The following is an 11,431-nucleotide window of genomic DNA, read 5'->3' on the forward strand; positions in this document are numbered from 1 at the left end:
TTTCCAAATGTTTCTTATAGTCCAGTTCTCATTCTGCTTCAAAGATTAAGTGGGAAAATGAACATTTCTGTTTCTGTTCCTGCTTTCTGATGATTTTAGTCAGCATAAAAATAGTGCTAAACTTCATCTCAACAAATTGTTAACATTCTAATCATTAATGCTGGGAGAGAAGAAAGTAATGCTTGCAGACAACATCAAAAAAATAAGAAATAAATTAGTGATCTCTGTGTTCTGCTCTGTTTATTTTCTATTCTGTATCTATCCAATTACTGATGAAATAGTTGTCAGCTTACCACTATAATTAAGAATGGCTATGTTAATTTGGAACTCCTTGTTTCTCACATTGACAAATTCATTATTAAGTGGTGGCTCCCTGCTGATTATTATGTGAACATTATTACCATTTTAAATTAGTTTGTGGAGACAAGGGAATGTATTTCTACTTTGTGTCAGGAAAACTGAAGCACATCTAGAGGTTGTCTATACCTTGGTAAAGACAAAGAAAGACAATATCTCTTGGATTCCAAGTAGTAGTATTTTTTTGTATAATATATTGTGAGAATTGTAAAACAGGATTAGATTTTAGTTCTTTTGTATACTTTACACATTCTTAGAAGATGAAATTATGTGAGGAACCAGGTGTGCCTCAGTTTGTCCTAAAGAAAGAAAACAAATCTAAGAATAGAATGGAGGAGAAATAAAGGAAAATCTTGGAACGCTATCAAAGGTCCTTGAGAAACCAAGCTGAAGTGCATTTGACAGTACTGTGTTACCATGTTTAAGGTTACAGGTTTTTTTAATTGCTGTGAAACCAGCTGCTGTTGACTTTGAAGGTCTACCATAAGTTCTGAGAATGAAATAGAAAGGAAGTTTCTAGAGATACTTTTTGTTGTTAGCATGACTGTTTCATCACAAAATTGATCATAGGTGCAGTTGTCTTGGGCCCAACACTCGGTGTTTTTGCTGGAATTATTTTGTACTTAAATCAAATATGCTCTATAGTCATTTTCAGGCTGCTTCGTTCTATCATAATCTGTGAAACTGTCACAGGAATGGTTCACTAAATACCTAGAGCAGAACTTAAAATTGTTGCTACAGAAATGTGATTATTTGACATTGAACTTCTTGTATGTCTTACAGGAGAGGAAATGCATACTGTTTTGTCTATGGAGTAGAGTAACCATTAAAATTCAGCTCGTTTATTAGCTAAATCATGAGTTGTTACATATATATATTTGACAATTCGTAGCTGGAACAAATGACTGTAGGTAGACGCATTTGTAGAAAATAGAGACTAAAACAGAGAAACAAAACACTTCTTTGGAATCTCTATGAATGGAATCTGCTCCATTGCTTCGAGTTAACTAAGAAATTGTTTTCTTTTAAGAGCATATCAATATCTTCTGAAAGCAGCTGACATGAATCATACCAAAGCCATGGAGAAAGTGTCTTATGCTTTGTTGTTTGGGGATTACCTGAAGCAGAACATCCAGTCATCAAAGGAACTATTTGAAAAACTCACAGAAGAGGGTTCTCCTAAAGGACAAATGGTATGTATGTCCTTAGATTCTACGTAAGTTTTTTATAGGTTTATGAATTTTTATAGATTGTACTTATTCTAAAGTCCTTTTATAGATGGCGGCTGCACCCACAAGGTGAACACTTGAAACAGGTCTTCTCTTTGACTAGAAACCCAACATTTAACATTTAACTACCAGTAATAGTATGGTGGTGGTCTTTTCATTTAATTTCTCATCTGTTGTATGACTGACTAGATTGGATGTATAAGTCAAAAAAACAGGTAGATACAGATGACTCCAGCCAACAAATCTCTGAAACTGTGTTACTTTTTTTCTTGTGGTTGATGTGGGATGTTGTGGGTTTTCATTTGCAGTTTTGTCTGAGACAGGTTGATAGACATACAAGTTTATAATTCCAAGATCATAAACTGCTAGGAATCTTGAAAGCTTTTTAGCAGAATGGAACTCACTTTGTCCATGTGCCTTTGAACATTATAGAATTGTTCATCTTTATTGTTCTGACATGTCATAAAATATGGGTGTTATTAATTGTAACGTCTCAGTATCAGCATATATGTTGACTTCTCTCTTGTTTTGGAAGCAGCAGCTTCTTTGGCTACCAAGTCTCCTGCTGTTCCCTGTTTAATGCTGGAGTACTGATTTACCATAGAAAGCAGGAACATGTTTTCTCTATAGACTTTATATTACAATAAATACTTTGACTTGTATTGGTCTAGAATTCAATACTGTCTGCATGAGTTGATTTTTGTGTGTGCTTTCTGATTGCCTAGAATAGTCCTAGAACACTGTGAAATATAGTTACCTTTATATACACACTGTTGACTGCTGCTGCAGCTAGTTTCTCTTCTGAGACACACAGCTGTAACAAGTGTTAAAGATAGAGCAGTAATTATGTAAATCTTAAGAACAAAAATAATTTCTGAAAACCCCTCAACCAAACAGCTCTGTGCATTCTAGCTGTGCTTGTATTTATAGTCACAATTGCAACTAACCTGTGGCAGAACAGATGCAAAACAGTAAATTCATATGATCTGTCAGGGAGTCAAACAGTAAGTCTTCTACAGAAGACTGTGGTTCATTTATCTTGGCACTGGTGTATGAGACAAATAGGGTACATGAATAACCTGACATATTGCTGAGCTTCACCTGAGGGTCTTTAAACTGAGATACATTTACCATTTAGGACCTTTGGATTTGCACTTGATGTTCTGGGAAGTAGTAGCTTGTTCCTTGCATTTGGTCCACTCAGCTGAATTCTGGTGAAACACTAATTTATGTTAGCATCCTAAGCAACTGAATAATTGAGAAACTTCATACTTTAAAAGGGGCACAGAAGGGCCTAGATATAGGAGGTACCAAGGTGAAGGTAAAGCTTGGCATGTTCTTTGCAGCTGTGAATTGTTGTTTGACTTCTTTATCTATTCCCGGAAAATTGATCCTTGATTTTCTCAAAGTGTGTGCTGACAAAGTTTGTTTTATTCTAGGCTCTTGGATTTCTATATGCATCTGGTCTAGGAGTCAATTCTAGTCAAGCTAAGGTAATTTAGACATCTTGAGTGTGTGCCTTTGTATTTTATCTTAAAGGCAGGTGTCAAATAACCAATAATAATTATTTTATTTTAAGGCCCTGGTGTATTACACTTTTGGAGCTTTAGGAGGAAATCTGATCGCTCATATGATCTTGGTAAGTAAGATAGTTAATAACTTTACACATGCAAGAGAGTTTTTATACTCTTAAATTTATAATGTAAGATTTCCTTTCACATGAATATATTGTCCAAATATTAGATCATTATGCTTGCATTGAGTGGGCAGTATTATCTTCCCTATTAGTCCTTCTTAATGTAAGGATAAGCCTGCTCATTTTAAGCTGTATACCACTATGACTTTAGATGTTTACGTCTCTTGACATAAAGCAGAAGTGTCAGACTTAATTTTTTGTAGTCTAATGAGAACTGTGAAAGAGATGCTTATAGAAGATGCTGTTTTAATCAGTATTGTGACATTTAAGACAAAGTGCAGCATAAGTAAGTAAAAGGCTTTAGGTGTTCACCCTTAAGTATCATTCTGCTTATTTGCTTTTTCCTGAGTAGTATTTGAAGTATATTGGCTACTCTTAACCTTTTCATAGTATCTGTGTGTTGCTTTTAACGCAGATAAAATTGGTTGATGGCCTTTGTTCTCCCTGTTGTCTCATCAAATCTTGCTCAAGTGACGTGAAAAAAGTTTGTAACCTGGCAAGTGGTATGTTCTCAAATAACCAATAGTCCCATATCTATATATTTTCCTTTCTAGGGTTACAGGTACTGGGCTGGAATAGGAGTCCTTCAGAGCTGTGAATCTGCTCTCACGCATTACCGACTTGTAGCTAATCACGGTAAAAACATTTTTCTAGGGTAATGTTCTTGACTTTCTATTTCTTTCTATATCATTCACCTAGAAGATACTAGAAATACTATCAACAGTAGTAGTATAAATATAGAAAATGTCTGCTATTAAGCAAGTTATCCATTTGGCTCATGATAAGCTATTTCAATCTCTGTTGAAATGTCTTTAATTCTTAGACTGTTAAAGTAATTCATTCTTTCTGGGCAACAGCTTGAAGCTCTGTAGAGATCTGGTTTTACTAAGTTGCTGTATAATTTCTGTATTGAAGAAAATTGTCTGACAAATTATCTTACCTGTTTTCCAGTTGCTAGTGACATTTCTTTGACTGGTGGCACAGTGGTTCAGCGAATTCGCTTAGCAGATGAAGTAGAAAATCCAGGAATGGCAAGTGGTATGCTAGAAGAAGACTTGATTCAGTACTACCAGTTTTTAGCAGAGAAAGGAGATGTACAAGCACAGGTAAGATTAAGTTCTCCTGGTGGATTTGCAGACAAGAACAGCTTTATGAAATATGGAGGGACATTGGAGCTTTAGTTCTTTCTTCCTCCTGAATCAGCCTGGTTGCTAATTCCCAATTAGTATTTATGCAAAGAGACTGATATTTTACTGTATTTAAGGTAGAACTTGGACAGAAAATGCAATTAAAAAAAAATCCAAAACATTACAGCTTTAGCGTCTTAGGAAGGAGGTCTTAGCTTTTACTAGAAACTAGCTAGACTATTTCAAGGATAGTTTCCGATGTTGTGGAGGAAGGCTTGATCAAAAGAACTGGCCCTGACAGGGGACCTCAGTTTGTCACTGCTTCTGCACTTACATGGCTTCTGCATGCTGGACATCTTCTATACACAGTGCAGGAGGGGAGGATGCCAATACAGGCAAATTGTCACAATCCAGCTTGGTCATGTATGACTTAAGAATTAGGTAGGCAGGATTCTAATGAACAGTTATTATTTGCATCTAGGACAGTCATGTCACTTTTATCTAGGATAAATTTCCATTTAGGCTAATGTGAAAAAATAGGACTGTACTGTAGTTATTGAAGCATATCTGTGCCTTCAAAATTTGTGGCATCTTTAACTCTAATACAGTCTGTCTTTGTGAATGTAATTAGCTCACTGATATCTGTATTACTAGAAAAAGTCTCTAGAGAAAAGTGGCTTACTTGCAATGTAAAATTTATTTTTAGGTTGGCCTTGGACAGTTGCACTTGCATGGAGGAAGAGGAGTAGAGCAAAATCATCAGGTACTCTTTCTGTATATCTCATGCATATTATACTTGGTAGAGGGGGAAAAAGTCTGATGAGACAACAGAGATGCAAAAGTGTTTAAGTACCACTGTAAAGTGTGTAATGACTTTAGTAGTCTTGCTCAATAAAACTGAAGATGTGATGAGTACATAGAACTGATTTGCTTACGTAATTGGTTTAAGACTAACCTTAGAAATGAGGATGTCAAAAACAAGAACTATGTTTTCATCAAGTAGTATTTGAAACTGGCTGATTTTTTTTTTTTTTGTGCATGTAGTGCATGCATCACCTTCATGATGCACTGGGCATGCATTAGTGATGATAGTCTAGTTTACTTGCTTGCAAAAGTATTTTGCTTCTGTTGACTTGCAGTACTAAAGATATCAAGTGTGCCTAGGACAACCTAGCTACTGCTTATAAAAGTTAAAATAGCTAACCTCTTCTCCAAGTATGTATTGAAAAAAATGGAGAGCTGAGGATGGGCAGTCCTGAGGATTATTTTATCCAATACAGAAATTATTTAACAGAAATTGTGTAGTGGCCATCACATTTGAAATGCCTTAAAGTGACTGCTCTAGAAGGATTCAGAGATGATAGTGAGTGGTCAGAATGAGTATAAACAGACTCCATGTAAAAGGAATAGGAACTGGCAAATCTCCCCTTCTAAACAGGGTTTGGAGGTAGGATAAGAACGTAGTAAGGTTTACCTGTGCAGCTTGTGCATAATAGCATTTATAGTTTGGTTTTTGGAATTCAGTGAGAAGGATTGCTGCTCAATATTCCAGTTGTGTGAGTGGGGGGCTCTGTTATGTATATTAAATTAGATGTGATTGGTAACTTTTATCCCCAGAAGAACCTGGTAACTTGGCAAACAACCTACTTGCCTCTGCTCCATTTGCAAGAAAATATACTCAAATCATAGTCATGGTGGCTAAAATACTTATTTTCTTCCCTACAGCGAGCATTTGAGTACTTCAATCAAGCAGCTAATGCTGGCAATTCACATGCTATGGCCTTTCTAGGAAAGGTAATATATGAACACTGTCAAAACTAAGAAAACTGAATGCCTTTCAATGAAAAATAGCAAATATTTCCTACTTTCTCATATCAGGCACTCTAAAACTTGAATGCTGCAATCTCAGTATTTCTATTTTGGTACTGTTTTGAATTTTCCTGTAAGATTTGAGGGATGTAGTCTGTCTCGCTTGAATTTTGCTTCACTTCAGGAACTCTTGGGTTTTTTCTAAATAGTGTTTGAACTAGATTTTTTTTTAAATCAAATAATTAAATTCCTAAATGCCCTTTTTCTGGCATTTTAATGAAGTTTAAACTCTGAATTGGCAGCTATTCTTTTCTACACAGTGCATAGGGAAAAGCTAGGCTTCTCAAAATTTTGCCTAGTTGGAAATACTTAGAGGGGAATGAAAGGGGAAAGACATTCTTCTACCATGTAGAGAACTGAGGCATCCGAGTCAGAATTGGCAATTGATGCAGCTGCAATCAATGACTCTATGTCCAGGTGGAGGCTGGTGATGAGTGGTGTTCCTCAGGACTCTGTCTTGGGCTCAGTGCTCCTCAATGTCTGTATCAATGACACAGACAGATGAAGTGCACCCTCAGCACATTTGCAGATGACACCAAGCTGAGTGGTGCAGTTGACACTGTTGAACAGGATGCCATTCAGAGGGACCTGGAAAAACTTGAAAGGTGGGCCCATGAGAACCTCATGAAGTTCAACAAGTCCAAATGCAAGGTGCTGCACCTGGGTCAGGGCAATCTCAGAGAGGAGTACAGAGTGGGAGAAGTCATTGAGAGCAGCCCTCGGAAAGACTTGAGGGTTCTCATGGATGAAGAGCTGGACATGAGCCAACAGTATGCACTCACAGCCCAGAAGGCCAATGGCATCCTAAACTGCATCAAAAACCTCATGAAACAAGTCCAAATGCAAGGTGCTGCACCTGGGTCAGGGCAATCTCAGAGAGGAGTACAGAGTGGGAGAAGTCATTGAGAGCAGCCCTCGGAAAGACTTGAGGGTTCTCATGGATGAAGAGCTGGACATGAGCCAACAGTATGCACTCACAGCCCAGAAGGCCAATGGCATCCTAAACTGCATCAAAAGAGGTGTGACCAGCAGCAGAGAGGAGTACAGAGTGGGAGAAGTCATTGAGAGCAGCCCTCGGAAAGACTTGAGGGTTCTCATGGATGAAGAGCTGGACATGAGCCAACAGTATGCACTCACAGCCCAGAAGGCCAATGGCATCCTAAACTGCATCAAAAGAGGTGTGACCAGCAGGTTGAGGGAGGTGGTTCTCCCCCTCTACTCTGCCCTTGTGAGACCCCACGTGGAGTACTGCATCCAAGTCTGGTGTCCTCAGCACAGGAAAGACATGAGACCTGTTGGAGTAAGTCCAGAGGAGGGCCATGAAGATGATCAGAGGCATGGCACACGTCTCTTATGAAGACAGGCTGACAGAGCTCCAGGGAAACCTTAGTGCAGCTTTCCAGTACTTAAACAGGGCTTATAAAAAAGAGGGAGAGATGCATTTTACACAGGCAGATAGTGATAGGACAAGGGGAAATGGTTTTAAACTAAATGAGGAGAGATTTAGGGTAGATATTAGGCAGAAGTTCTTTACTCAGAGACTGGTGAGGCACTGGAACAGGTTGCCCAGAGAAGGTATGCATGTCCCATCCCTAGAAGTGTTGAAGGCCAGGTTGGATGGGGCTCTGAGCAGTCTTGATCTAGTGGCTAATGTCCCTGCCTATGGCATGGGAGTTGGAACAAGATGATCTTTTAAGTCCCTTCCAACCCAAGCTATTCTATGATTTGTAATCAAAACATGATTGGCAAGCTTCCAGTGATGGTCTTACTGCTTAGCAAGGTATTTAGGTCACTTGTCTGAGATCTGGATTGCAAACTACCTTCAGCCTGTGAGAAGCTAAATCCTTATTACTTCATTTGAGTACCTTCTAAGGTTAGGTTGCAATAAGCACCAGCTCTCGTTCATCTTTTTCAGGCTGTCAGTGCAATAGAGGATGAAAAATTCATGTCCTTAGAGCCTGAAAAAAAGTGTAATGTGCTCTTCAAGGCACCTGACAGAAGAAATTGCAGATTCCACTTTCTGTATAGCTAAACTAAACTATCTAATTGTATCTAATTAGTATGTAATAAATGCTGAAATGAACAGTGTTTAATAACCAATTTTGAGAGTTTTTTTCAAGAAGTAGTTTGACTGCCAATATAGTGTGACTTCTATGGGTCTCAGGATTTTTGCCTGATTATGTTCTTCACTGCACACTGGTGAAATAAAAAAATGAAGAGTATTGTCATGAAAACGTTTTCATTTTATGGGCAGTTCATTCTCCATTAGAAATCTAAAACCTCTAAATCAGAATTGTACAGTAGAAAGACCTATTTTCTGCTTCTGGGCAAGTTCTGTCATGATTATTCCCTAATGCAGTAGTCAGAGTCTAGTACAACAGACTCACTCTCATATGCAAAGTGAAGATGCTTTATGATCTTCAGGTGAAGAAGTCATCTTAGCATGTGCTTTAATAATGCCTTTCTCCTTTAGATGTACTCAGAAGGAAGTGATGTTGTACCTCAGAGCAATGAAACAGCTCTTCAGTATTTCAAGAAAGCTGCTGATATGGTATGATTATCTGTAAGCTAGATGTGCACTAAAAAGTTGATTAGCTTCAAAATGCTTCAAATGCTGCTTTATGAGCCCTTCCCTGTGACACCTACTCCCAGATTAGCCCATAATTAAACCTTGCTTGTCTAAGGTGTCAAAAACTGCCTCCAATTCTGGCCATGGTGCTTCATGAAGCTATGTTCAGCACAAGGAGTCTCTCATGAATAGAGTCAAACTCTTTTCACCAGTATGAAATAGTGTCCTCCTGAATCGACTGCAATTCTGTGAAGTGCTAGTTTTTGTTAATCTGAAGTTGTCTTGTCATAGAAATTTACAGTGCATTGATACTTGTTTTTTGCTTCTGTTTTGTGAGTAGATAATGGTTTTATACCTCTCATCTCATTGGACTGTTTGGTTTTTGACTGTTAATCCCTCATGTCTGTCTTTGACCTATCCCGTATGGTAGCATGGCAGCATTTGTACACTTAAAGCATGAGTAGTCCTCCAAGAAGAATGTTTAGCATGTGAAACACAGTACATTAAGTTTTCAAGGAAGTGTTGTAAGAAAACTGGCCTTATGGTGCTCTCATTCCACAGTTAGAATGCTGTTCCACGCCTCTGAACTAATGTAAGGATCTCTCTGTGCTCATTTCCTACATTCACTGAAGGTTTCTGATGTGCCCTATAACCTGTCTTGGCACTGAAGAAATACCATAGCACATACTTTTTCAGTGGCTATGGTTAGTAATGCAACCCAGAAGACAACTACCAACCTGTCCTTAAAACACATTTCCTGGAATTGTTTTGGGACCTTTTGTAGCATCCAAAACATTTCAAACTTGGGAAAAACTAAAGATGAATAAGCTATTTATGCCCCATCTTTCTATGGGTGTCGGTTTTACATCTTGTATGACATTGTAGAAATGCATAGTAGACTTCCATAACTAGTATTGAAAGGTTTTTTCCACATTAATCATCTATGTAGTTACTGAATAAAAGTTACTATAGATGCTTTTTCCTCCCGAAATAACTATTACTTACTAGGAGCAAAGATACAAAATGCATTTATTGTATGCAGTCTTTGTTTTAGTGATGCTAAAGTCCATACCATGTTTGAAAGATGTAGCTGTGGGTTTTGGCTGTCTTTGCAAAAGTGTTTTTCTGTGTTTCCAGGGTAATCCGGTTGGACAGAGCGGATTAGGAATGGCTTACCTCTACGGAAGAGGTGTTCCAGTGGTAAGCTTTTGACAGTTGCCTTTCTAATCATGGGTGATTGTGTGGCATTTTGTTGTCAACAGACCTTTTCTCTGGAGGGAAGTACTGTAGAAGGCTTAATTGTGAAGGTGTCTGTTACACTGAAAACTCCTTAAGGAAATCTAATATATATTTTAAAAAGCACTATGGGGTTAGCAGCTATGAAACATGCTGAGTTCCCTCTCATAAGTTTGAAAATGTTGCTGAAGCTGTTAGAAATGCATAGCAGTGTGAAATTTAGCAGGAGATCTGAGCTTGTCTCTGATTTTCTTGTGTAATAGAAGAAATCCCAACTGTCCCCATTTTGTCTCTTGTGGGAGTGGAGGAACACTTTGAAACTTTTAATTGATTTGCTTTAGTGCTTTTCCCACAAGAATATTTCTCATCAAATGTTTTATATTTAGCTATGCAAACAGATATTCAAAAATTGAGTAGCCCAGAGCTGAGGAAATAAATTGCTCTAGAAACAGAACAGAGCTTCCATTGAGTTAAGCATAATTTCATAGCAATGCTGTACATGGATGCCAGCTTTGAGATGGCTATAAACCTAAGACATGCTAATGTCATTGTAGTATCTTTCATTTTTTTGTTCCCAAATTTTGACCAGGTGAATATTTTCACTAGAACACCGTGCTGTAATTTTCCTGTAACATATGTCTTTACACATGTACACATGCATATTTTCTTTCTTAAACTGTGGTGTGTTGTGAGGCTCTAATGACTAGACCAAATCTTCCTGCAGAACTATGAGTTAGCACTGAAGTACTTCCAGAAGGCTGCAGAACAGGGATGGGTTGATGGACAACTTCAACTAGGTTCCATGTATTACAGTAAGTGACATCAAAATGATTTGCTGGGTCTAAGCCTCTGCCCTTTCGGCCACTGTTCGCTAGGTGGCATCAGAAGTGTGCATATACTGCGTGTAGAATGGGCTTACTGCATTGAGTTTGTATTCCATCCTGGTTTTTCCTAACACTTTCACAATGCTTTCCTTTAGTAACTTTAAAGAGTAAGTAGTGTATTTAATACAACACTGTTCTGTAAGAGCAGTGAATAACAATGACTTCTTTCTTTTAGATGGTATTGGAGTCAAGAGAGACTATAAACAAGCTTTGAAATATTTTAACTTGGCCTCTCAGGGTGGCCACATTCTGGCTTTTTATAATCTGGCTCAGATGCATGCAACTGGCACCGGAGTGATGCGATCCTGTCATACTGCTGTTGAGGTAAGGTCATCCATTTATTAGAAAGGTCAGATAATACTGTCTTACAAAAGGGTGGCTATAACCACTTCAGCCTATACAAGACATTTGTCTTAACTAAATTCCACCAGTGACTGCAGATCCAAGGCTGTCAAAAGGGAAAG

The 11,431-nt window shown here is 38.1% G+C and overlaps 1 protein-coding gene across 1 annotated transcript in view; it reads left to right on the forward strand.

The window, feature by feature from the left end:
* Nucleotides 1–1,387: 1,387 nt before the first annotated feature.
* Nucleotides 1,388–11,431, forward strand: part of SEL1L (sel-1 suppressor of lin-12-like (C. elegans)) — a gene marked incomplete at its 5' end in the record, with an annotated part of 17,362 nt that continues 7,318 nt past the window's right edge. Inside the window, 11 exons of the mRNA XM_009081847.1 lie at nt 1,388–1,550; nt 3,026–3,079; nt 3,166–3,225; nt 3,837–3,918; nt 4,234–4,388; nt 5,116–5,172; nt 6,135–6,203; nt 8,752–8,829; nt 9,985–10,047; nt 10,808–10,895; nt 11,143–11,291. Coding sequence (XP_009080095.1) covers nt 1,388–1,550; nt 3,026–3,079; nt 3,166–3,225; nt 3,837–3,918; nt 4,234–4,388; nt 5,116–5,172; nt 6,135–6,203; nt 8,752–8,829; nt 9,985–10,047; nt 10,808–10,895; nt 11,143–11,291 — 1,018 coding nt within the window. The remainder of the gene's footprint in view (nt 1,551–3,025; nt 3,080–3,165; nt 3,226–3,836; nt 3,919–4,233; nt 4,389–5,115; nt 5,173–6,134; nt 6,204–8,751; nt 8,830–9,984; nt 10,048–10,807; nt 10,896–11,142; nt 11,292–11,431) is intronic.

Source organism: Acanthisitta chloris, unplaced genomic scaffold, assembly GCF_000695815.1.
Source record: "Acanthisitta chloris isolate BGI_N310 unplaced genomic scaffold, ASM69581v1 scaffold349, whole genome shotgun sequence".
Taxonomy (NCBI): domain Eukaryota; kingdom Metazoa; phylum Chordata; class Aves; order Passeriformes; family Acanthisittidae; genus Acanthisitta; species Acanthisitta chloris.